This window comes from Urtica dioica, chromosome 9 (assembly GCF_054948205.1).
Source record: "Urtica dioica subsp. dioica isolate 48M chromosome 9, U.dioica_male_clone48M_v1_H2, whole genome shotgun sequence".
NCBI lineage: Eukaryota > Viridiplantae > Streptophyta > Magnoliopsida > Rosales > Urticaceae > Urtica > Urtica dioica.
The window spans coordinates 9,979,242-10,007,003 of record NC_142764.1 but is presented as its reverse complement, the minus strand read 5'-3'; the positions used below and the strand labels follow the sequence as shown (position 1 = coordinate 10,007,003).

At 36.1% G+C, this 27,762-nt stretch overlaps 2 protein-coding genes and 1 long non-coding RNA gene across 4 annotated transcripts; 1 reads left to right on the top strand and 2 right to left on the bottom strand.

Moving 5' to 3' along the window:
* Nucleotides 1-934: 934 nt before the first annotated feature.
* On the bottom strand, nucleotides 935-8,255 carry POLH (Y-family DNA polymerase H). 2 transcript variants are annotated; one of them, XM_089627180.1, is made up of 16 exons: nucleotides 7,945-8,255; nucleotides 7,270-7,390; nucleotides 6,876-6,987; nucleotides 6,593-6,763; nucleotides 5,289-5,453; nucleotides 5,010-5,113; nucleotides 4,754-4,873; nucleotides 4,392-4,515; nucleotides 3,616-3,729; nucleotides 3,265-3,480; nucleotides 2,660-2,765; nucleotides 2,456-2,583; nucleotides 2,284-2,353; nucleotides 2,089-2,210; nucleotides 1,505-1,586; nucleotides 935-1,380 (listed from the first exon to the last, which is right to left on the bottom strand). In XM_089627180.1, exons 1-16 carry the CDS (start codon nucleotides 8,018-8,020, stop codon nucleotides 1,163-1,165), a joined length of 2,049 nt encoding a protein of 682 aa, XP_089483306.1. In that variant the 5' UTR covers nucleotides 8,021-8,255; the 3' UTR covers nucleotides 935-1,162. The 2 variants fall into 2 exon arrangements, with proteins under 2 accessions (XP_089483306.1, XP_089483307.1); XM_089627181.1 differs by lacking the exons at nucleotides 935-1,380; nucleotides 1,505-1,586 and having other exon boundaries at nucleotides 2,120-2,231.
* A 5,928-nt stretch (nucleotides 8,256-14,183) lies between these two features.
* Nucleotides 14,184-15,684, top strand: LOC149384861 (uncharacterized). Its single transcript, XR_016301471.1, has 3 exons — nucleotides 14,184-15,057; nucleotides 15,177-15,278; nucleotides 15,419-15,684. It is a non-coding gene; the product is annotated as an uncharacterized LOC149384861 (long non-coding RNA).
* A 10,488-nt stretch (nucleotides 15,685-26,172) lies between these two features.
* LOC149384860 (protein LIGHT-DEPENDENT SHORT HYPOCOTYLS 5-like) lies at nucleotides 26,173-27,108 on the bottom strand. The gene has a single exon (XM_089625906.1). It carries the CDS (start codon nucleotides 27,024-27,026, stop codon nucleotides 26,436-26,438), a length of 591 nt encoding a protein of 196 aa, XP_089482032.1. The 5' UTR covers nucleotides 27,027-27,108; the 3' UTR covers nucleotides 26,173-26,435.
* Nucleotides 27,109-27,762: the final 654 nt, after the last annotated feature.

The following is a 27,762-nucleotide window of genomic DNA, read 5'->3' as shown; positions in this document are numbered from 1 at the left end:
AGTTGGTGTCGCTGAAGTGCCGGTTGGAGTATGTTGGTGTAGCGAGAGCGGTTGAATCAATGGCAGGATCACGAGCAGGAGCGAGCATGACCTTCCGACGATTCTATTCTCGGCGGACTTCAGTAAACCCTTCTCGGAGGCTTGGAAAAGGGATACGGCTCAAAACTCGGCCGTAAACCTCATCTAGCTGAGAATCAAGACCATACCAAAAATCATATACACGCACCTTTCCAAGACGTAGAGCATAGCTCGACGCATCCTCCGTGCATTTTCATTCATTCATGTAGTATAGGTCAAACTCTTGCCAAAGAGTGCATAGAGCACTATAGTACTCAGTAACTTGCAGGACAAGTCTCGGAGCTTTGACTTGATCTCAAACACACGTGAAGCATTGTCAGACCAGAGTACATCTCTTGGATGGCCGTCCGCATAGTACATCTCTTGCCAGAGAGTGCATAGAGCATTATAGTACTCAGTAAGTTGCAGGACACCTTGATGGAAGTCTGAGCTTTGACTTGATCTCAAATACATGCGAAGCATTATCGAGATCAGAGTACATCTCTTGGATGGCCTTCCACAGAGAGGCTGCTGTTGGATAAAACATATAAGTTCTACCAGTGTTGATGTCCATGGAATAAGAAATCAATTGAGACCACTGCAAAAGTTTTTCCATTCAACTTATGAAGGGTTCTTGCAGTCATGAGTTTTCGGTGAAGGATGAAGGGATAGTTTGTAGCTTATTGCGCATAGTATTTGACATGATTACGAGAAGGAGAAAATCAGAGGAGGCTCTGATACCATATGAACCATAAAAAGCTGCAATTTTTATTGAATAATTGCATAATATATTTCATATGGACTGCTGAAAATATACTTAGAAAGTACCCTAATCGATCATTAATTCTTGGCAAGAATAAATAGTAACTACCCTATATTACAACAGATTTATTTCATAAATAAATACCAGCAATTAACATAATTGATTCTCACCATTTATATACAAGGAAATAAAGCAAAGAGAATATTTCACATTAACACGTTAACCACCACACTACTACATATTTACATCCCCAAAAAAAAAAAAAAAAAAAAAAATCATAATAAGCAAAGAAATAAACTTAGTTACCGTGATCAATTCTTTGTAACAGGACAGTAGAGCTTATCAAAGATGAGTCTTCCTTGTTGGACTGAAGTAATGATCAATACTTGAACCTGTTTTATCTTTGTTTGATCGCTTGTGAGGGTGAAGCCATGTACGGAATTCCTCCTGAATTTCCGGCGGCAATTCATCAAGCACAGAGGGGTCAATTTCATCCACCTTGTAGCTCCATGCTTCACTTCTCTCTGCAGAATCGATCACTCCCACTTCCCTTGCTTTTCCTGATTTAAGCTCACCATTTAATTTAAGACACATATGATACGAATTGAAGCATCAAAGAAACAACCCAGAAACAGGTAACCAAGATTTGATGTATGTAGATGATAATTGATAATCGATTAGCACCTTGAAGCTTGTAAACATTTTCGGCCGTTGAAGTGCACAAGGGGTCGGTCTTCTTAAAAAATGTCAAGATTGAATTTGTTCCCTGCCACAATAGAAACAAGAATCCTGAGTAAAATCTTAATTGACGCGACTACTATAATACCCCCTTAACAATTATACTATAGTCTGTTAATGGTTTGAAAAACTTCTCATCTTAACCTCTTACATGTCCCACAATAATAACCTTAACAATTATACTGTAATCTGGTAATGGTTTGTTTCTTTGTTAAAGAAGATACATGACTGAAACTCACCTCCCTTATCAATAATACCCCTTGTTTAGTGAACCTAGTAAAATGTCAATACTCAGCAAATGATTATCTTAAAAGTTAATACAACTATAAACTCAACTAGGATTTAGTAGCTTTATTTTTAAGACAGCTTTATATTAAAAATAGTATTACAAGAACTTTCAATTTAGATTTTCTTTCAGTTGCACCGTAGTCAATTAACTCCATCAAATTAAAAAACAAACAAACAAACAGAAAAGATGAAAACATAATCAAATTAGCACTGGAGTAATGAGGTCACAAATTAGTTTGAACCTTGTCTTTTGATGCCTTTCTTTTCTGATCTGGTTTATTCAAATTGGACACAACATAGGAAACAGAGGCAGATTTTCCCTGAGGAAGGCAAATATTACTCGTCTCCACACTCCGCTCTTTTCCTATAGATCAAAACAAGGCTTCTGTAAGGAAGGTAAGCATGTAACTTGTGGGGGATGTGATGTTTAGTAGTACCAGAGGTTGACATCGAAGCTTCTTCAGTGGTGTCATCTTGTCCCTGCTTTGAAGACGAGCAAAACAAATTCTGTAGGAAAAAGGAAGGACTTTTATGAGATACTCAAACCGAAATGAATCTATTTTACCTAGCAAACTGCAAATGAAAGGTGTAACACTTGAAATGGCTAACCTGGTTTTCAAAAAAATACTGTTTATCCAAATTTTCATTTAAGCAGGGAATCTCACACTTCCTCTCGGTGTGCTCGCCAGGGAGCTGCGCTTGCTCCATTATATTCATTTCAGAGCAGCTTTCACTAGCTAGAAAAACGTCGTTGTTTAGTAGAGGAATAAAAAAAAACTACGAAGAGACTTGACGTTTAACGACAATAAACACCTGAAGGTGAAACACTCGCCGCTTCTTCAATCTCATCCGGCGACTGCTTCGCCGATGAGGAGGTTGGATCTTGGCGATGAAAATATTTCATGATTGGGGCTGTTCCCTGCCAGATGTATCAGCATTTTGAGGATATACACAACATTAGTAAATCATTAACTTTTGGATAAATTACAGATACAAGGAAATTACTTTCTTGTTAATTCTAAAAAAGATTCTTGACAACAAAGCTCGAGCCTTTTATAAAGATAAACCACGTACTTTTAAGGAAGAATGAAATTACTAGCTGATAAGTAGGCGCTTTGAAAAATTGAACTTTGGACCAAGGAAGTAAAAACCAAACTCGGTGCTAAATTAATCTTGGTGGTTTAGTCAAGATATAGATCAGCTATAGCTTAGTATTTCTGATGTTAACCGAGTATAGTTCTTCTTTGAACAAAATATAAGGAGTCTATTTTGGTCACTTCTTGAAGTGCAGTTTTCTACATATGTAGTCTCTTAATGGTGATGGGCCGATAACAAGATCCCTAGACTTGATGTTTATGACAAACTATATCTGACAGTTAAATCAAAACTACACAATTGAAAACAATTTTAAGACTCACTGATGGTATTTCAACAATTTTACTTGCTGAAACAGAAAGGCTCGTTACTCTCCAACCATTTGTTTGACCTCCGTGTGTTTTAGTTTTGTATAAATCCATGTATTCACGTAATCCAGCTTGAAATAAGTTCATAGCGTCCTCTTGCATCTTGGCAGCTCCATATCTTAGAGGACAAGACTTTGACGAAAAGTTCCGTTGTGATTCTGGATCACTGGACTGAAGGATATACAAAATCAGAAAACCAAAAATAATGCTTACAACAGAAATTGATTGCATTTGCATTCATTCTGTTTTGAACTGGGATCTCTGATGCTACTAATTATTCACAAATGTCAGATTTAAAGGCCATACCTGATATGCTCTAACATGGAGTGTCAGTATCCGAGCAATCCGTTTATTGAGGTCCAGGTCATTTTGAAGACGTTCACTCAGATCTTCACATAGTTCATTAACCCAATGTTGAACCTTCGGAAAAATGAAACAAATCATTAATAAGTTTCACCGAGCTGAGATTAATATGCTCCAACTTTTTAAAAGATGATAGAACTAACCTGATCTATGGTTCTAATTTAATAACAAGAATACCCCTTATATGCAATGAACTTTGACTTTTTCTACTGAACTAGATGTGTTGAACGGCTGTGAATAATGATTAATGTGTTATGAACGTTTAAATTTGTATACGTACATATGCAACAAGTGGAAATTCATCATCCAAGATTAAAAAATAAAAATAAAAATAAATAAATAAAAACATTTTTGCTACTAATGAAATACAAGAATACAGTTTTCTGAACCCAAACTGTCATGATCAGCACTCAAAAATGTCATATATTGGTTTTGTTAAATCAATTAGGATTACAACTTTTTTCTTCATAGACATTTAAAAGGACCTTTTGCACAAACTCCAGGGCTATAATTTTCTTTAGTAAGAAAATTCGTTTTTTGTTTCTATGAGCAAAAGGAAGGTTGGTTTTTATTATTTTTGTCTTCATTCCTCTAGGTATTTCCCTTTCCCATTTGCATAAAAATAATCTTCAAGGATAAACAGCAATTTTCTACAGTAAGAAACAAGGGTAATGCCATGTAAGAAATCAGTAATCCAGGTTGGGAAAAGAAATACTAACAGAAGAAATCGTCTTCAGTGCTCGAGGTCCAGGAAATGTCTTCCCTGATCCATGACTTTTGGAAAGAAGTCGTCCTTGGACTTCTTCTCCGTTTATTCCTCTTGCAACGTTCCATAACCAAGTGCTGTATAGTACAGTGCAAGGTCAACACAACAACCGAGAAGTTTTAAAATAGATAACCAAGAAAGCGAATTCCCGAACATAATCAAAAAGCCATTTCCCAGGGCTTCAGCTGAAGCATCGAATAAAGCAACATCTCTCTTTCGAAAGGCAAGAGCTAGATTGGTTATTTGAAAATGCAGTAAAGCCACATAAACCACTAGCCCACATAATTAAAGAACGTAGAGGTCAAGCAAGATCACCCAGTATTGACGCCATAGCGTTCTTGCAGCTTTTCCTCCGTAAACTGCAATAGATCTCCGACAGTGTTCACACCCAAGTCACTTTGTAATGAGCTTCCCAGCTTACCCCCAAGCTGCTTCCTACAAACATTTTTTCAGTAACTTTAAACCTCCGACTAGATTTTGGCTTCTTTCCTTGTAATTAGCTTAATTCTTATTGAAATCAGGTACAAGCAAACAAGGTTGCAAAAATAATATTGCTCACTGCAAAACTCACATTTTCTTTATTGGCAAGGAATCAAGCAATCCTTGCACAGATGATGAAGGCACAACAGTTTGTTGTGCGGGCTTGTTCATGCCACTTGCGAGTTTGGCCATTATCTGCAAATGAAAGCCAATTGTAGAAAACAGGAAAATGGTTATTCATTAAAAAAATATATATATTAATAAACAAATTAGGAGATTACAACTAGCCAATCTCAGACCATAACAGAAAAGGAAAGGAAGAAACCACAGGGGTATTCTGGTCAACCAAATGGAAAACTGATGGTGTCACCTTATTATGAGCAATACCAGCAGAACATGTAAATTCCGTCTCCTTAAGGACTTGCATTCTGAGTTCAGCAACAATAACGGTCCCACAAGCTAAGAGCTTATCTCGATTGTCAGCATCTTTACTGCACAGCCACTGCCTTACAGATTCTTTTTCATCGATAACACTCTGTAAGCCAAAATCCATTTCAATAGAAAAATGAGGTTCACATAGCAAAAGAACGTGCTTTTTATCTAGGGAAAACTAGCAACGTAGCCTTTTTAAAACGCGGTATTTAAGATCTAACCCACGTTTGGTAAATTTTGTAATCTAGCCATTTACTGAAATTTACGACTATGAAATATCGAATATACCCTTGTGTGGTTTAAATGAGTGAAAATAAAACATTAGCCAACGTTTGAGTCCTACTAATAAGAAAGTCAACAACATCATCAGGCTTAGTACATGCTTGGATTCAAATTTGAATATTTAAAAGGAAAATCATTAATGAATATAATATAATAAACAAATTAAATATTGATTAAAATAAGTAACTTGTGAATCGTCAATAAATTTTTGTTAATTTTTATTTATGCGTGTGATAAATAAACGAAAATAAACCAAAATAAATAGGCGAGATATTCAGCCGACTTTTAAACAAAGGATAAACATGTAAATTGTTAAATGACTAAAAAAAGTCACATCATCAATTGTGGCTATGTTTGAAACTTAGCTGAAACGTTGGCTAGATTGCAATTTACACGTTTCAAATGGCTTAGTATATATATTTTTTCTTTATCTATCGTCATGTTTTATCTTTCCTTGAGTATGCATCATCCTCATTTGTTTTATTCTTATACCACTATTTATTTAAAACAAAAAATCTCCTATATCAATATTGCAAATACAAAGAACAAGCAAAAGACAGCAATTCCAGGACTAAGCATGGTTATGTCCTCTTAAAGCATTTCCTGCAGTGAACTAATACAAACTAGGTTAACATGCCAATGACCTTAGACTACAAACTTCAGATTTTATTACCTGTGACAATAGTGTTTTCCTTTTACATGAGCAAAACTTATTCAATCATATCATTCTTGCTTTATTATAAGCAAAGATACATCGCACTGTCCTACCCTAGAATTTTGTGTAAATATTAAAAAATAAAGCAGTGTTTCTTCTGAACGTGATCATTGAACAATGTCGGATCAGTTGGATATCAAGTTTTGTTTTGTTCAAAAAGCATTAGCTTTAGCGATAAGCTTATTGTCTAAACCTCTAATAATAGAGAGAGAGAGAGAGCATAAATCAATACAGCATTGTTAAACCTCGTTATTGAGTCCCAAAATATGGGACTTGAGACTCTCTTCATCAACTGATTCCCAACTTTCCGGTGGATCCTCTGCTAACATTCTTTCCGCTGCATCAGTGAGGTCAAGATAGACCTCATCAATCGAAGCTCTTTCGCAACGACCCTTCGCTGAGAGAACGGTAACAACCTGAAATGCCTATCATTAGTCTGTCGATCATTGCAACTATCACTGCTATATAAAAAAAAATAATAAAAAAAGCTTTTATCCAATCTCTAACGTTGCATTGTATCTTATAGACCTGTGAACCAGCATCCCGGTACGTGTTCAGGTCTGCTTTACCACGCGCAACAGGAACTTGAATCAATTGAATTTCTGGGCAAACTTGCTTGGCTTCATCTCCTCGCATTGAACTGAAATGCAAAGCCGTAATAAGAGGAAAGGAACAAAAACAAAAACAAACACAAACACTAAGGTATGCTTGAAGCTGGAAAATCTAAGAGGAAAAAAACAAAAACGAGAATCAATTGTAATTTACTCGTGTTGGGTTTTAATTGGGGTGTTTCTCGTCTCACTCTCTCCTTTATTTTTCTTTCAAAATTTCCTCGACTTTCAAAAACAATAGAGAACTTTGGTGTTCGCTCATAGTTTCCTTCACATTTTCATTTTTCATCATCAAATTCAAGTTTTCATACCGCTTCACACCATATTTACGGGCCTCGTAGCTAACAGCAATCAAGCCACCGCCTTTCCACTCATTATACTGCACAACGGCCGATGGTAGACCCCTTAGGCTTGGCTGTCTCCGCTGCTCAACTGTTTATTATTCCACATAGACATAACAAGAACCCACTATCAGTCTGGTAAAATAAATAGCAATACCTACAAAGCTGTGTTCAGTGCAGTTGTAGTCTTTTTGCGACTAGGAAGAGAATATAGTCTTAAGGGTTTGTTTGCTGGTTCTCAATTCACTCGACCAGTTCCATTCAGAAGCAAATACAGGCTTAAACTCTAAATTCTCATTCTTATTCCCAAAAACACAAATGTCTACGATTGAACCTGAAGAACAACCAAATTACCTTCCTAATGGTTACATCCATTGTCACATCAATAACACAGCCTGCGGTGCCAAGTCTCTTTGCATTTGCATATTAAAAAAATAAAAATAAAAAATAAACATATTTTGCTTTAAAAAAAAATTAACTGGGAATTTGGCAATGCCTCGTAACGCAATTCGCTAACCAAAAATTATCAGGTGCCGATAAACAGTTCATTTTGTAGCATTTCATTCTCATTATCAAATATCTCATCGTAATTTATATATATATACATATATATATATATATAGAGAGAGAGAGAGAGAGAGAGACCTTGAACATAAAAGCAATCCATGTCAACATGAGCAATGATTCTGGAATTGGACGAATCGGGTCTCGCTACTGGCATTTGTCGTCCTTGTTCTTTGCTCTTTCCTCGCTTCGGTGGTAAATTTTTTTTTTTTTTTTTTTTTTTGTGACGAAAATCCTACTGTGGAAAACAATCAATCTCTTCGACTAATGGTTTGCCGCTTTCGATTTAAATCTCCGTCTTTGACTACTGCCTAAATTCGGGCCATCGCCCCAAACAATTTACGGGCCAAAGTTCTAGACTTCTAGTGCGCCAAATTTTACAGCGGGAAATTAGACCTAAGAAAAAAAATTACTCGCACCTAAGACTGACTTAAATTAGTGGAAAATAACTCCCATTTTCGTTTGAACTATAATTTTTTTGTTTAACATAATTACTTTCCTACTCATCGAAATATAGATTTTTTTTACTTAATTTTTATAAGAGTGACGTAGCTAAATATTCAATTTAAAATTATGAATTTACAAAATAATCAAAGTTTGTTCAATTTAAAATTATGAATTTACAAAATAATCAAAGTTTGTTTTAATTCAGTGAAATAGTCAAATGGTGCAGTAATCTGGTTTTAAAAAAAATTGACCTAAGAGTAATTTTTTTAAAAGTGATAAATTGCTTATAATAATCGTCAAAAAATATAATCTTGACTGTCAAAAAAATTTTAAAAATGTAAATTTGACTACTTTGCTGAAATGTTAAGACTTTTGCTATTTTGTTAATCAATAAGTTTCAAATGGCTATTTTGAAACCATAGTCAAGCAACTATTTAGTCTTTTTTCAAGTTCGGCTTTGACAAAATATCCAAAATTTCTAAAACTGAGACAAATTAATCCAAAATTTAAAAAATCACAAAAATACCCTTATGCTAAATGAACAGGACGTCAGCCAATCTTTCCCCTTCTCCGCCGATGACCACCGTGGATTCGCCTTCACCGGAGATTTTGCATCATGTTCTCTGGCGATCGGCGGCGAACAGCTTTCGAACCCTAAATTTATGCGCTTCCTTGAACAACTGCCTCAAGCACGCCAGAGCCTCCCAGCTCCTCGTCCTCGTCGCCCTTTGCGAGTTCGACGATGGAGAATCGTCGTCGTCTCCAGCGACGTGTACGGCTACCGAGTCATGATGCTGGAGCGGCTTAGCGGTCGGAAGAGCCGACTCGATCAGAAGGTCCGCCAAATCCAAGTATGGCGGAAGATTTCAAGCATGATCTTCGTCACCAAATCCAAGTATTTGTTCATTACAATACAAAAAAAAAGCCCATGTAGAATTTTCACATAAAATACCATAAAATGAAATTCAATCCTCAAGGCCCAAAACCCAATGTTGGCTGTGTGGATCAATTTATATTGTCATCATATGACAATGTCCAAAATCTTATTTGACATTTATACCATCTTATGTCCAAAATTACCTTTTAGATCATTTTCGTGAAATTCGTCTAGTTCAACACTTGAACTTGTTTTGACTTAGCTACTAGTGTACAAAATCCTACTCTAATGACCGGTGGTAGTGACCTCATGGATCCAAATGAACAAAGTTTGAGCTGGCATGCTTGTACACAAAAGTTCACAAAGCTTTTCCAAGTTCTAGCTTAATGTCAACTGACTTCACTAAAGAGTTAACATTGAAAATCTCTCGGTTCAAATGAATATATTTTCTACTCAAAATTCTACTTAATTATGATGAGTGGATCCAATGAATATTATCCATGTTTACCCTTCATGAATATCATCAACTAAATGGGATTTATGAAATTACCATTTTACCATTCTACTTGTTATTTCCTCAACTCCTTTGTTACTTGTGAATAAGTTAGAAACAATGTATTGACGAGGAGCTGACAAGTCACATTGATTCATCCAACAATGTCATGACTCAATTTGGACAATAGGAAGTTCATTTATTCACATTCCAAGGAACAAAGCATGAGGTGATATACATTGCATTTCAGCAATCTTGTACATGAATTCCATATCTATGAGATCTTTACAAAGTTGTTCATGACATCTTCATAACTTAGTACTTCATCAATAGGTCTTGTCTATATCACATAGTGAATCTAGAACTCTGACTTTCTCAAATGAGAGTATGTAATTCATACATAGTGACTTCGAGACAGAAGAGGTTAAATAGTTTGTTCTTAAACTGTTTCTAGAAGTGCACTGGTCAATTCAATATCTTCAGAAGATATCTGGAAGAACTATAGAGTCTCCAACTCTCTATGTCTCATAACCAGACATCATAGGTTCTCTTAAGAATCATACTGAGATCAATAGCCATTTGATCCTTAGATTGTGAATATATTGTTGTAAGAAAACCATGAAGAGTTTGTTCATGCAAATCTGTATTTGACTCTTCATTTGTTGTTAGGTTTGTTTAAGGACTAAAGACTAAGGTTTATCATAAAGCTTCAAACAAACGAGGAAGAATGAATGAAAGTTTCAACTCTTTATTAATTATTCAACAGTTACAAGCAAGAGTCTTTGTTAGACTTTATTACATCAAATGCATATAAGCAACAACTACAACTCTTCTTGCGGGCACCAATGCCAACATACAGTAGCAGGGGGGTCTAACTAGAACAAATAAAATCGTGGCTAGTTCAAGTTAGCGTTTGAACCTAACGAGTGAAACTCGAATCTATATTTTCAAGAAAGATGATCGAAGCTTTAATCTTATTAGTCTGTTTGTTTTAAGGCTTCCATCTAATTTTGTTTACTAGCACATAGGATGCAAGTAAAATATTTTATAACCTTTGTAAGTAGTTGACCTATGTCTTCACACTTACCCAGAATTCCAACTTTTCGTAGCTTCTTAGCCTTAAGCTTGCCCTTGTGTGATTCCCAAGATTATGACAGATGAACTTGTGGCACGTCGAGCGAGTTAGGATTCTTAAAATCGAGATTATGCTAATCACCGAACTCGGAATAACTCGAAGAGACTAGACCCAGTGCCGGCGATAACGAGTTTCGGATTATGTTCGAGAATCTAACTCGTTAGTTTCTCGATCCTTAGGAATTTAGTTCTTATTTAGGGCCCGAGCTATCCGTACCCAAATATTATGTATTTTACTCAATAATAAACTCAACCAACCGCTTAACGATTCATAAAATTTAAACACTCACTTTAATGGAGCCTTAAATCAATAAATCTAGAAATCCTACACTTCAAGGTTTCTAGATAACCTTTGTATTAAAACTAAATTCCCGAATGAAAATAAATTCGTAATTAAACTTGCAAAATTTGAAATCCTCGACGCCTACGATCTAACTCGAGAGGACTAGATGCCGACGAGCGGATGTAACTCACGAGTCTAGCATCGACGCCTTCTTTTTACACTATCACCGGCTTTATCGAGTCTGAACGCGTTGATCCTTGTCATTCGCTACGTCTTGGCTCGTTTGCAACCACGCTGCGAGAGTTTCAAACATGAACGCGAATCAATATCAAGATAGGAAATACGGTATTGAATCTGAAATTTGATGACTCGGTCTCATGGCGAGACTCGAGAGATTTCGAGACCTAAACAAACAAATTCGATACTCTACACCAAAAACGAACAGCCAAACCGATCCATATACGAAGCACACAAACAATCTCATCAAACAGATTCAGGTTTCAGAGTTCAAAAATATCTATTTTCAAATTCTCATACTCAATCACACGTAATCAATACCAAGAATCGAATATGGAAATAAATATGAAATTCCCAATTCGTTATTTCAAATTATCAGCCAAACACACAACATTTCGGACCCAAAACTAATCTCATGAGCATCAACAATATATGTGTATAATCAGCCAGATGCTGGTGAGTATTGCACCTTAAACAACCATTTAAATGTGGAAAAAATTAATTACGCTATCATAAGCTAATTAAAATACGGTTATTAATTAAACAAGATCTAGATTTACGTTATTTAACGAGAGCAAACGCAATATGTCAAGCAGCCGATAAATTTAATGACAAGTTCAGAAGACTTACAAATTTGGGCTCACGAATCGAACCTTCAAGCTTTCACAATCCGTCTTCAGTCTATAAATGACTCATCACGATCAGACCTTCGGGATGACTCTGAAACTCTCGGATTCCTTCTCGTCGTGTTGATGACACCGCAGTCTTCCGAAACGTAATCTTCGAGGAAGATAAGACTAATGAGTGGACACTACTACATAAAGCCCATTAGAAGACCTGAGATTTAAGACGTTCTCTAAAATGCATGACGTTAATAGTCTAAATTTTTGTTTGGCTTTATAAGTCATTTAAAAAAACGTCTCAAAAAAACTTTTTAAGTCATTAAGATAATGTCTTTAAAAGGTGTATAAAAAAATATTTTGAATCAATCAAAAAAGACTTGAAATGCATACATATTTTTAAGACGTTTAAAGAATGACTTAATAATGTATTTGAAGTTATTTATTAGATTACTTAATAAATTAAATTATATCATTTAAGTCATTTAATAAACTTCTTGTAATATATATGGAAATAGTTTTACAGATGTCTTCAAATATTGCATTTTCAAAATTCTTGTAAATCAGTTTGTTATTTCCACGTACACAAATAAATTCCATGTGGCAATGAAATAAAAAAATTCCACATATGATATATGCATCTGAACTTCCAACTATGTATTTTAATATTATATACTCAAATCCACCGTCGTATTGCTTGTCATTTATTTATCCTGTTGTGAGCAAAATAAAATAAAATAATAAATAATCATCTATAGTTTCAACAGGAAGAGATGCTAAGTCCTTGGCTGAGAAGTGGTTAAGGGTGGACTGCACTTGATGAATCCCCATCACCGGGAAGCTCATCGCCACGAACCTCAATCTCTCGCTCCAATTCGGCAACGTCGACACCAAAAGATCGTGTACCAGATCCAGAACACGACGAGGCCGAGGATTTTCTGCCCCCAATCGGGGACTTTTCTCAAAGAGAAGGGCTGTCCAAAGAGGTTGTTGCAGGCGATGTGGTGAGCGTTGTGGTTCCATTTCCTCCATTCGATGGTGATTTCGATGAGGCAATTTTCGGTCAGGGTTTGGGCGAACCGGTTCATCTTCTATACCAACAGAGAGTTTAAAAAGGCCTTGGCTGTGGCGGCAAGGCATGGTTCTAAACACCTCAGTAACACTAGGATTGGACGGTCGACAATATTTATTTGTAAGCTCTGGTTGAGCACGAAGGATTTTGAGTACAGAGACATAGAAAAAGAAGGAGTATTGATTAGTTATCTTGGCGGACGAGTATCAAACTGCAAAATCAGCGGTGAGAAATTCGGGGCTGAATGGAAAGTGTGCTTCGAAACCCCACAAGAGTGGAATCCTCTAGGTGCTCGACGAAATGTCTGAGAGAAAAAAACAGCTTTTTTATTAACTGTTTCAGAAATAACAACTTCTAAATACCCACGTAAGCATCAATTTATCAGTTTCCTTTTTTTTTCTCTGAAGATGATTTTGTAGGACTTTTTTTATTAACTTAATTAGTTTCCTTTTAAACTCATATTCATTTTTTTTATTATTATAAGTGTTGCAGAAAATAAAGTAAAAAAAGGGTAACCTAATTTTTTCTGAAACAGTTTTCCACGTTCTGTGCCTTCACTTTGTGTCCCCGTCCTTCACGATTTTTTTCAGTCCTTCCCATTGTTCGTCGAGTACGAGCAATACAGTGTTTCTCTTTGGCCGATATTTGCTAATTCAAACGGTTAGTATATCTATGTACATGACTATATATGGTCTTCGTTTCTGGTTGGTTTTTTTATACTCTGTGTTTGGCCTATATTTGATTAATTAGTAATACTAACCATCGAATATCTTAATATGGTAAATTACATATGCTAACATATGAGTCATGACCCTTTAAGAAAATAAAAATAGCCATTAAACAAGCATGTATGTTATTAGTTTTTTTTCGATATTTGTGTCAAGTCATTACTGATTAATAAGAATGTCAATGCTTTTTTTCTGCTATAATTAGAAATTTCATGACTTATATGTATCTGTTTATATTATGTCTTATAAATCAAAATAGTAGAAAGTTTACTGACAAATAATTTTTATTTTGAAGAATGGATAAGTCATGGATGTATGTCGCAGGTATGTACGCTGATAATATTCTGATTATTATTTTGTTTATAAAATCTATGAGTTATCATGTATTTTTTCTCTTCCTTATATTTGGATGTTTCAATGAAACAGATTAGACAAGCTGCCAAAGACATATCACCTTGTGGTTCTACAAGAGTTTTAGCTCCTTTGTGTGGTTCACAAAATTATACTAGCTCTTTTGAAATACCGCCAAGATTGACATAACTATGGGACCATGTTAAAGATTGGGAGAACAATAAAGTAAGTTTTGTAAAGTTTGATGCTGCAATTATGGGTGTTATTGTAAACCTACTCATTTGTAAGGAGGATATTAGACAATTTTGTTTCGTGCAAGATATAGGATCATCTGCAGTAACAATTTATTTCAGGTATGATTTACAAACTTTATTATATTAAGTGGTGAATTTCTTCATTTTTTTTACTAGTTGACATTTATTTTGAATATTTACCTATAGATATTTATATCACTGTTGTACCGAGAAGGGAAGATGAAACATTTCTCTTTCATAGAGTCTTCACAAATTGCAAAAAGATATTGGAACATTTAGTGAAAGGTCGACATATATTACCAAAAAGATGGAAGTTTTACTAGAGAAGTAATTGTTATGCATCCCTTTGAACACCGAGTAAGTCTTTGTAATCTTATAATTTTGGTTTATTATTTTTGACATCGTATTTTACTTTTTGTTGTATAGAGGTCATTGGACATTAGTTGTGATTGATGATTCAGCTAAGATGGCTTATTACTTTGACCCATTTTGATAAACTTTAAGTAAAAACACTTATGATATGCTTGACGAGTAAATATTTTTCATTATTTATTATTGCACTTATTTGCGATGATGCATACCTTTTTTTCTCACACGTGCTATATAATCATGACAGAACCATGATGAAGTTTGCGTTGCTCAAAGGACGTTGCAAAGTACATCCAAAAAGTTGGTATTTCAACTTAACACATTGCAATGTAAGCATAACTGCATTTTTTTCTTATAAATCTTGTGTTATTTTCTTTTGGATGTTTTTCAAGTAAACATATTGTACCAGCGTTGTAAGTACTTTTTACATATTTTTTTGTCATTATAGTGCCCAAGACAACCATCGAATTTCGAATGCGGCTTTTATGTGCTAAGATTTATGCATGAACTTATAACCGCACGTGACTTTTACACCGTTGTCGATTCACATGTAAGCGTGTGTGTGTGTGTGTATATATATATATATATATATATATATATATATATATATATATATATATATATATATTCTTTGTATGTACTATTGATATAATGTTTTTAGAACCCTATTTGGTTATTTTGAAAATGCAGTTTGATAAGAAATTATTATATACGATTATTGAAATCAACGAGGTGCGAGCTATTTGGGCGGAATGTGTAATTGAAGGATTACAACTTAAAGTCTAACTTTAAGTTATGCAAGCAAATGAAAGCAGCGAGCTTCTTCCTAAAATGAAAGTTCAAAGTCGTATAGTTTTTATAGGGCAGAAGGTTGATTGGACATCTCTGAAAATGTTCATCTGCAAGGCTCAAAGCAGGCTCTTTTTTACACTCTTTTGTTTTGAATATAACATTGTGGCTGTTGTTTTTTGTCAATCTGTAAGGCAGAAGACATACTATTTTTTTCCACTGTTTTCCTTCGAATATAACATTGTTTTACTACGTTTACATTTTGGAATGATATATTGCATTTGGATTGATATGTTGCATTTTGGATTGCTATTGTGAATTTGAATATTATAAATGGATTTTATTTTTTATTTTTGGTGGTATTATTTTTTTTAATATTGATTAGGTATTAAATATATTATTATAATTATTTAGATTCTAAAAAATAATAAAATTAAAGCATCCATTTGAAGTCGTTTTCTAGAGGAATTGGAGTCGTTTTTTTTAGTTCTTTAGAAACATCTAAAAAACGTCTTCATACACTTCTCCACGTCATCATTTGCTGCTGATGTGGACCCATTTGAAGTCGTTTTCTAGATGAATTGGAGTCGTTTTTTCAGTTCTTTAGAGACATCTAAAAAAATGTCTTTAAACACTTCTCCATGTCATCATCTACTACTGACGTGGACCCATTTGAAGTCGTTATATAGAGGAATTGGAGTCATTTTTTAAAAGTTTTTTAGAGACATCTAAAAAGCATCTTAAAACATAATGTTTGTAGCGGTTGGACAACGATTCTTGATCTCACTTAGATTTGAAACGAGGTGTTTCAGATCTTTCTCTCTTATTTCTAAGAATGGAATTAAAGCAATTCCAATGGGAAGAGGAAGAAGCAAATTCTCGGCCAAACCAAAGAGAGGAGGCCGAACCTTTTAATACTGTTTAGGTTAAATTTTGCTTCTTCAGCCCCCTATTTATAACAGTTAAAATGAGATATTCTAGAATATTCTATAATATAATATTTCCTTTTATTGTGTTCACACTAGTGGATTTATTTTCAGCCCTTGGATCTCATCTCATGAATCCTACTTTTTCTCTCATCCATCAGATCAGTATCCAGGATTTTATTTTATATCAAAATATAAAATATTTTATCTGTTGAGAGAATATAGAAAAATATTTCTACTAAATACCATCCTAAATATTCTCCTAATTATAAGGAGAGAATATAGAAAAATAACTAATTTCATATATTTTCTCTCTTTTATTTTAGGAACAAATAAAGAATAAACTGGTATAAAACCAGTATAAAAATAACTTATAAATTTATTATTCACTTGATCCAACAATAAATAATAAACAATTCTACTATAAATAGTTATTTAATTCCGTAAATGCCCGTTTTTTAGAATTAACGCCGTCAATCACAATTACAGCAAGTGAGACTATAACAATGAAACCATTATTACATGAACATTCTTATCCGCCTCTATCGAAGCCGAATTGGTGACTGTGGTCCTAGTATTTAAAGCTTAACAAACTCGATCAAAAGACAAAACAATCATTTCTCTTTTACGTATCGTTTTGTCTAATCTTGGTCAGTACTCCACCGTGTAAGCCAAGACAGAACTCTCCCATAATACTAGAATTATATTTACTCATCGTGATGAGTGTCCACTGATTTAGTCAGTACGTGATCATGATCCTCCAGATTCAACCCGTATCGAGATAGGTCAATTTGTTCCGTTATACCTTTCTCGTTACATATATACCCTAAGCACAGTTGCTTCTCCGGCGAAAGATTCTTCCGAACGTAAGCCAACTTCGGAAGTGCTAGCAATCTATCGGTTCTGGAATCAACCCTTAGGTGAGAGAACATTTATCTTCTTTCAAGAAGGCTGGATTCTGTATTTGTAAATCACTTTCTTCTACGATCATGTCCCGACTTCCGAAAACACCTATTTAGTCAGCGTTTCATTAGCCTTTAATGTGGTGAATCAAAGAACCCAGTAACATGACCTAGAAGTCCATGATTACTTCAGGATTTAGATCAAGCGTCACTTTGACCATCATAAGCGACCTATGCTAGTGCGTCGTAACGGTCCTTAAAAGACACATCTATCCAAACCAAAGTCTTTCCGAGTCGTACACTTACCAAAACTGTAGAATGCTCCCACTGAGTGATCAACGTTCACTCATGTTCTACATATATGACATTAGATAAGGCTTTCCAGGCGCATATCAATCATCGACCTTGTTTTAGTTCACCGCTCGAACTCGGATGCCGAGCATGCAACTCAATTTGATACGGAGACTACGGATGATAGTTGTTATTGATTCTGAATTTTATCATACCTCAACCCACTAATCATATTATACTAATAAAGTAACTTCTTCTCTGATTTAGTAATCATCATCTTCTAGTGGGCAATATTCCTAATACCAGAACCATAACAAAATTTAAATCCATGTATAATTCCAAAATCTCATAGAATCGAAACAGTAGCACTAACGGGAAAAACATCCACTAGTGAACGGGAAAACCACAAAATTCACACCAACAATCTCAGCACTTAACAATAATCTCACAACAGCAACGTAAACACGCAAAACATAGTCAAGAATCAAGTTTCACTCTAAGTCCCGAGTTCAGAAAATTCACGAGCCAAAGGCCCTAACTTCAAATTTCAATTTATGGAACAATACACAAAAAATTCGGATCCAATCAAGAACAATCCTCATAATCATACCAAATCTATGATTACAAACAAAACTTACCAAATTTCGAGTCTAATACTCCATAATTCACGAAATCAATTCCGAAGAACAAGAAGCCCCAATTTCACACACCGAAACCCTAATTTTCGGAAAATGTATAAGAGAATTTTGAAGCCTTCTTTACATGGCTAAGATAATCGACGAAGAAGGGCCCAATCTTTGTTTCTTCTTGCAATTTCACGTTGGAATTCCTAAGAACAACAGCCGAGAAATATAAGGGATTAAAACCCTAAAATCTTTCTCCGAAATTTGAAGAAAACGAGGAAGAAGAAGCAAGGGTCAGAGAAGAAAAACTTACTTCGAACCTATGGTGGCTTTTTGTATTTCTTCTCTGACAAGTCTCACAGCATGTCTTCTTATCTCTCCCTATCTCCTTTGGATTCATAATTTTCTGGTTTGCAAGGTTTCGTTACTTGTTCTTCTTTTTTTTTTTGCCCGAGGATTTATGGAAGTATCGAGTGAGGCAAGTGACGAGAAAGGTAGGGTTGAGGGCTTTTATATGGTCCAAGAATAAACTATTTTCTCATTTAAGTCCTCAACTTTAGCCGATACCTCAAATTGACCCTGGGTTTTAATTCCTCTTACAATTGGGCACTTAAAATGTGTTGCAACTGAGTCCGATCATAGAATTCTTTATTCAAGTCCATAATTAAATAGATGATAATCATATGATTTAAATCAAGAATTTTCTCATTCGGTTTGGATTAGTGTAAATATATTCAAGTTGTCTTAGAAATGATTCTCACTCTTGAGAATTTATTTATTAACTTAATTTCTAGAATGTCGCATCGGAAAATAATTATCATTCGAGTCAAACCATGAATTCATTTGCAACAACCGAAGCTCATTTACTAACTAAAATTACGATACGAGTGATACAAAAGTTTATACTTTACAACATAATTTTTATCATCATACAAATAGGAGTTATCAATTCAAAATACAAGTTATACTTGATCTCAATAATACAAAATAATAATACTATAACTATCCATCAACAATATCATCACACAAAACAAAACATAGATTGCAATACACTATAAAAGTTATAAAGAAAATAAAAAAAATAAAAATTACATGCTTAGTGTGAACTTTGAAGGTCTAATCACGTCTTCATGTTGCTGAACTATGACATCGTCTCTGCTGTCCCGCAGTACTTCTATAAAAGACATCGAACACAAAGGAGGTCTGAATTCCGGCATCCTTGACACGACGTCGCAACTGGCCGAGCCTGCACTAGCCGTGCCATGATACTTATCTGGAATGAATAAAAAAAATAGAACAAGCACATAGCACAATTTGTACAGTTAGTGATAAAAAAAAAATCAACAAACTTCACAAAAGAACATATCTCACGCATTGAAGAAGAAGAAGAACAAAAAAAGACAAAGAACAAGAAAAAGAAAAAGTGCTTCGAGGAGTTACCATGTTTTTTGAGCAGTCAAAATCCTTGGAGAGGAGTAGAGAAACAATGGAGACGTTAGGGTACGTGTAATAAATATTGCAAATTTATATTGGAAGACTTATTGTACATGCAAGTAGGTCATTCCGCAAATCATTATTGTACCGGCAAGTAATTACACCCAAGCACGATATGTAAGGATGTTGTCAATGGTGCCCACAAGAAGAGTTGTAGTCTTTACTTATGTACATTTGATGTAATAAAGTCTCACGAAAACTCTTGCTTGTAATTTCTTATCTATTAATAAAAGTTAAAACGTTCATTCATTCTTCCTTGTCTGAAGCTTTATGATAAAACATTAGTCTTTAGTCCATAAACGAACCTAACAACATATGAAGAGACAAATGTAGATTTGCATGAACAAACTTTTCATGGTTTGCTTAAAACAATATATTCACAATCTAAGGATCAAAGGACTATTGATCTCAATACGATTGTTAGGAGAATCTATGATGTCTGGTTATTGGACATTAAGAGTTCGAGACTCTATAGTTCTTCTAGGTATCTTCCGAAGGTAATGAATTGACCAGTGCACTTCTAGAGACAAGATAAGAACAAACCATTTAACCTCTTATGTCTCGAGGTCATTACGTATGAATTGCATCATGCTTAACTCAATCCTGAAATGAGACATGTCATTTCATAGCTTACGTATTTTCATTTGAGAAAGTCAGAGTTCGGATTCACTATGTGATTGTTAACAGGACCTATTGGTGAAGTACTAAGTTATGAAGATGTCATGAGTAACTTTGTGAAGTTCTCATAGATATGGAATTCATGTACAAGATTGCTTAATGCAATGTATATCACATCATGCTTTGTTCCTTGGAATATGAATAAATGAACTGGCCAGTGTCCAAATTGAGTCATGACTCTTTTGGATGAATCAATGTGACTTGTTAGCTCCTCGTCAATACATTGTTTCTAACTTATTCACAAGCGACAAAAGAGTTGAGGAAATAACAGCTAGAAGGGTAAAATGGTAATTTTGTAAATCTCGACTAGCTGATGATATTCATGAAGGGTAAACATAGATAATATTCAGTGGATCCACTCATCACAATTAAGTTGAATTCTTGAGTAGATAATAAATTCATTTGAACCGAGAGATTCTCAGTGTCAACTCCTTAGTGGAGTCAGTTGACATTAAGCTAAACTTGGAAAATGTTTGTGAACTTTTGAGTCCATGTATTTTAGCTCAAGCTTTGTTCATTTGGATCCATGAGGTCACTGTCACAAATCATATCGAGTAGCAATAGTTAAACTAGAAGCTAAGTAAAAAAAAAAACGAGACAAGTTTTTCGAAAATTGTCTAAAGGGTATTTTTGTCTTTTTGGACAAAGGATGAAATGAATGTCAATAAATATTTTGACATTGTCATATGATGACTCATTCCACTCGGCCATAATAAGATTTTTGGGCCATGAGGATTAATTTCATTTCATGAAATTTTACTTGAAAATTCCTAATGAGCCTTTTTCTTATGTTGTCATGAACAAATAAAGAAAAATCTAGAACACCTTCTAGAAGGCTTGCACGTCCAACATGGCAAGAGAGAGACCAATTTTGTGCATTAATGTATGAAGATACTTGCCAAAAGAAAAAGTGAAAACAAATTTCCTCTAGAAGGAAAGAGAGGTGGGCGGCAATTAGAGGCAAGAGAGAAGCAAAATAAAAGAGGAAACAAATCCAAGGACTTGCTTGGCAAGTCTTGGCCGTGTGACTCTAAGGGAATAAGGGCAATATTTGCTCATGAATATGTGATATTCTATAGAAGAGGAAACTACCTTATTGAAGGTAAACTCTCTCCTATAAATAGAACCCTCATTCCTCTCATTTTATTCATTCCAAAGTTTAAGAGATTGAGAGCTTCTCTCTCTAGCTTGACCGCCCATCTCCTATCTCTCTCTCTAAGTTTTCTTTCGTTTTAGTTTTGGCACCTAAGTCCAAATTTGACCTAGTGTTTTAGCTCTTCAACTTTGAGATTTGTTCTTGAGTTGTCGTGTTTAAAAGTGCCCACACACTAATTCCTTTCTTTCTCGAGTGATTCTTGTGATAGAAACTTTCGTGGTTGCTCGAGTTCCCGAGGAAAGAAGAGAGACGTGCTGCGAGGGGAGACGAACGTTTCAACCTTCCTAAGACTTCTCAACGTTCAAGCTTCTCAAAGGTTAGTAAACATATAATGCTCATTTATAGTTTTTATTTATATTTACTTGCTCTGTGTCTAGGTTAGTAAAATCGTTTTACTTGTTTAAAAGAAAATTTTTAAATTCCGCCGCTTGCTCGAAGCGTTAAATCTTTTCTTAACCCTAGATCAATTCCAACAAAAGAGTGTTAAGACTTTTTTTTTATGTTGAAGATCTTTCTAGAGTGACCGGTTCTGCTCTGCCCGGGACCACCATGGTGGATTTTCAGTCTCGGTGGTTCTGGGACGACTAAGCCCCTGCCGGCCTAGATTTGCCTTGCCATCAGTACTACCCGAGCCGCTCATGCCCTTGCCGCCCTGCGGGTCTATGATCCTTGCCACCACGAGGCCAAAACCCATCGCAAAGGGATCCGAAACCCTCTTTTCAGCCCCCAAGACATTTGGTGGACCCCACTACTTCCCAAACACACCCCAACATCCTAAAAAATACTATAAAAATCCACTCTTTCACCACCTAGAGGAGAGACCGCATTTTTCCATACCAAAGTTACCTCGCATCCATTTTTCACTCTAAACAACACACAAAGAACCAAGAACACCATATTCTTCTTCCATCACCCCAAGAATATCACATCATTCTCCCATCACCTCAAAAACACCATATTCTTCTTCCATCACCTCAAGAACGCAATATCATTTTTCCATCATCACAAAAACTCCATCCGTTACCATAATATTTCTCCACATCTCACTCAAATCACCACAAAAATCCATCTTTTATTATTTTTGTCTACATCACACTCCCATCACCACAAAAGTCCATCTTTTTTTCACCTTTCTCCATCTCTTGTATTCGCAACCACAAACACCCATCTTCCACCACTTTTCACTCAAGAGCACCAGAAATACCATAAAAAGAGTTGCATTTTCCTTCTTTTTTCTCTAGAATTGGAAGAAAATCACTATTTACATTATCTTCTCACACGTTCGCTCATAAACACATTTTGGTACTATAAATGCCTTATATCAACCATCTTAAAGTCTTTAGGGGCTTTTTGAAACCATATTCACAAGCTCATCACTTCACAAAGAGGAACATTCCATTATTGTACTATTACTCTCATATTTCATCACTTGACTTAGGAAATGGAGCAAGAGGGAGCCTAGCCGTCCAACCCAAGGAAGGAAGCCGTTCATAGGTTCTTCGACATCTAGGACCTTTCACTAAGGACCGGAGGAGATCTTTGCCTTTTGGAATCATCTCATCCGCCTTGATCTCTTTGTGGATGAAGGGAGTCGTCTCTGGCCTCACAGTCGTCTTTCCTGAAGAACCTTGGAAATTGGTATCTTGCGGTTCTTACCCGTCGATACCTCTAGATCCTTCGAAACCTAAGGGAGGCGATCTCCACCTTACGACGTGTATAGCTGGACTCTTCTATGGTATGCACGTCGTAAATGTTGTGCAAAAAATCGAATTAACAAAGTCTATACGGAGTCCTTTTTCATCACTTGGCTCGACAGTCAGTCTCTATTTCAGGAGATTATTACGTATTTCATATAAACATCTTTTTTTTATCATGTGTTCCATGCTGTCTTGTGTTGTCAATCGTGCCCACAAGAAGAGTCGTAGTCTTTATTTTGTAAATTTGATGTAATAAAGTCTCACGAAGACTCTTGCTTGTAATTGCTTATTCATAAATAAAAAGTTGAAACGTTCATTCATTCTTCCTTGTCTGTTTGAAGCTTTATGATAAAACATTAGTCTTTAGTCCATAAACAAACTTAACAACTTTCGAAGAGACAAATGTAGATTTGCATGAACAAACTCTTCGTAGTTTTCTTAAAACGATATATTCGCAATCTAAAGGTCAAAGGACTATTGACCTCAGTACGATTGTTAGGAGGATCTATGATGTCTGGTTATGGGGCATTGAGAGTTGGAGACTCTATAGTTCTTCTAGGTATCTTCCGAAGGTACTGAATTGACCAGTGCACTTCTAGAGACAAAATAAGAACAAACCATTTAACCTCTTATGTCTCAAAGTCACTACGTATGAATTGCATCGTGCTTACCTTAATCCTGAAATGAGGCATGCCATTTCACAGCTTACGTATTCCCATTTGAGAAAGTCAGAGTTCGGACTCACTATGTGATTCCGAACATGACATATTGGTGAAGTACTAAGTTATGAAGATGTCATGAGTAACTTTGTGAAGTTCTCATAGATATGGAATTCATGTACAAGATTGCTGAAATGCAATGTATATCTCTTCATGCTTTGTTCCTTGGAATGTGAATAAATGAACTAGCCAGTGTCCAAATTGAGTCTTGACTCTTTTGGATGAAACAATGTGACTTGTTTGCTCATCGTCAATACATTGTTTCTGACTTATTCACAAGCGACAAAGGAGTTGAGGAAATAACAGCTAGAAGGGTAAAATGGTAATTTTGTAAATCCCGACTAGCTGATGATATTCATGAAGGGTAAACATTGATAATATTCTGTGGATCCACTCATTACAATTAGGTTGAATTCTTGAGTAGAAAATAAATTCATTTGAACCGAGAGATTTTCAGTGTCAACTCTTTAGTGGAGTCAGTTGACATTAAGCTAAACTTGGAAAAAGTTTGTGAACTTTTGAGTCCAAGTGTTTAGCTCAAGCTTTGTTCATTTGGATCCATGAGGTCACTATCACAAATCATATCAAGTAGGAATAGTTAAACTAGAAGCCAAGTCAAAACAAGAACGAGACAAATTTTACGAAAATTGTCAAAAGGGTAAATTTGTCTTTTTGGACATAGCATGAAATGAATGTCAATAAATTTTTTGACATGGTCATATGATGGCCTAGATCACTTGGCCATGATGTGTTCATTGGGCCTTGTGGATTAATTTCATTTCATAGAATTTTACTTGAAAATTCTTAATGGGCTTTTCTTATGTTGTCATGAACAAGTAAAGAAAAATCTAGAAAGACTTTCTAGAAGCCTTTGGCCGTCCAACCCAAGAGAATGGGAGACTGATTTCGTGCAGCCCCTAGTGTGAAAGAGAGTTTGTTTTGTGCATTAATGTATGAAGATACTTGCCAAAAGAAAAAGAGGAAACAAATTTGCTTCTAGAAGCAAGGGAATTTCGGCCAACTAAGAGAGAGTAAATGAGGAAACAAATCCAAGGCTTTGTTGGACATGCTTGGACGTGCAAAGCAAGGGAAAAAAGAATAAATAAGATTTCCTCATGAATATTTGATATTCTATAGAAAAGAGGAAACTACCTTTTGAAAGTAATCATCCTCCTATAAATACCCCACTTCACTTCTCTCATTTCATTCATCCAACATAAGTTAGAGATTGAGAGACTCTCTCTCTAGACATTGTTGGCCGATCCTCTCTCTCTCTCTCTAGTTATTTTCGATTTTTGTTTTGGCACCTAGGTCCTCATTTGACCTAGTGGTTTTAGCTCTTCGACTTTGAGACTTGTTCTCGAGTCGTCGTGTTTAAAAGTGCCCACACACTAATTCATTTCTTTCTCGAGTGATGTATGTGATAGAAACTATCGTGGTTGCTCGTGTTGCCGAGGAAAGAAGAGAGACGTGCTGCGAGGGAGACGAACGTTGCAACTTTTCAAAAGCTCATCAACGTTCAAGCTTCTAAAAAGGTTAGTAAATTATTTATGCTCATAATACTTTTTATTTACATCTGCTTGCTCTTTGTCTAGGTTAGTAAAATCGTTTTACTTGCCAATTTTTTTTTTTTTAAATTATGTCTCTTACCCGAAGCGTTTAATAGCTTTTCTAAAGTAAGAAAAACACTTTACATTAAAATTGATTAAATTATCGCGTGCACGAGGTAATGTCACCTTTATCTAAGCCGACGTGGGTTTTCAAATACATCATTACACTAATAAGACTCATTCACAAATAATGCGAGTACAAATCATTTGAAAAATGCTGCCAAACCGAACAAATAATTATATTATTTTTCAAATATATAATTTCCGCTTTTAGTGTCCAAGACATGTAGGCATTTTGTCAAGAATCAGTGGTATAAATGAAGTAAAACAAGGTGATCACTAAAGTTTTGCTCATTAATCACCGCCAAATACAGCGATCCCACTGCATATAACCACATCTAAATACATCAAAAAAAAAAAAAAAAAGCATACTAAATATGTATGATAGAAAAAGAAACCCAAAACAACAGATGCATATGGCCAATGTCCAAATCTGGGGAAACAATTATGCCTTAGACCTAGTAGTCCACTCTGAGGATCAACACCTTGACACACCAGATAACAGATATTTATATATAAATTAAAAAAAAAATACCAAAAGTAAAGTAACAAAAAATACCCGAAAAAGCCAAAATGGCTCAAACAGTTGTCTATATGGTCAAGATTATCATAAAAAACCACACCTTCATTCTAATTATACATAATAAAAAAACAATTGACGGTAAACACAACAAGAAGACCTACTTAACCATAGCGATCCAACACAAGGAGAGCAACATTCAAGGATATAGATTTTCAACGGCTAGCAGTGCTATTAATGAATTACAGATGATGATGAATTGCATAGAGTGGTATTGTGGGGGTAATAGGGGGAGAGGAGGAGGGCTTCTTGCGCTTCTTCTTGTCGTAGGCGATGCCGCGGGCCTTGGCCTGGGAGTCGCGGACGTCGCGGAGGAAGAGGCGGACGGCGCGGGCGGCGAAGGGGTTGGAGTCGGGGTGGGGCGCCGCGGCGTGCTCCTCGAAGGCCGCGCGGAGGCGCCCCACGATGGCGTCCAGGCTGCCCCACGCCTGCCGGAGCGGACACGGGCACGGCGACGCCGGCGAAGGCTGGCCGTAGAAGGGGCATGCCGGCGAGTGCACGCGCGTCTTCCCGAACTGGTCCAGGTACCTCAGAAACTCCACCACGTGGGCCCCGCTGCACCTGCTCAGCTCCAGCGGCGGCCGGTGGTTCCTCAGGTACTGCCGGAACGTGTTCCAGTCCCGCCTCTTCTGCGACTCGTACCGGCTCAGCGTCGACGGGATCGCCACGTTTTCCTTGTACTCGTACTGTGCATCCTGCTGCGCCTGCGGCCGGTGGCCGAACGACGACGCCGCCGCCGCTGCTGCTGCTGCCGCGGCTACGGCGGCGGACATGGTTGGCCGGGCTGGGGTTTGGGGGGTGGTTGTGAAGTCGGTGTGCGAAATGGGAAGAGAGAGAGAGAGAGGAGTAAATGAGATGATTAGGAGGAATAAGAGTATAAGACTATATAAAAAGTGGGGGGAGAGAGAGAGGGGCAGACAAAGGAGGGCCCCATGCAGAGAAATCTCATGTCGTGGGAGAAAGAGAGAGTATTGTGTTTTGTGAGTGATAACAGTTTGAATATCACTTCACCATCCATCACCACAATCGTCATGTCATGACTCATGACATGTATATATGTCCAACTTTTGTGGTGGATAATTAATTAGCATAAGGATTTATATTTGTGGGACATTTCTTATTTATGAACAAAATCGTTTGCCACCGACTGATAATCCACAATTATTTCACGCAAAATTTAAAATAAAATAATAGAGGCATCGTCGTCTTCGTTCTCTTGAGAGTCAAAATTCAGTCCAACCAACTGATCCATTTGCCTCTCCAACGAAAAACGTGGCGTATTGTGGTGACAATGAGTAGTATCCTCCAATGGCGGTCGCGAGAGCTGAAACCGACGTGGATGTGGCGGTCGTTTTGGAAGCAGAGTAAACAATAGCCCTGTGTGTGATCTCCGTGGACGAGTTGGTCATGTTGCTGTCACATGTTTTCATTGCGTTGAAGTTAGCCTTCATAGATCTCAACGGAATGCTCAAGAAAATTATCAAAATTTCAGTTTCTCTCCTGCAGAAC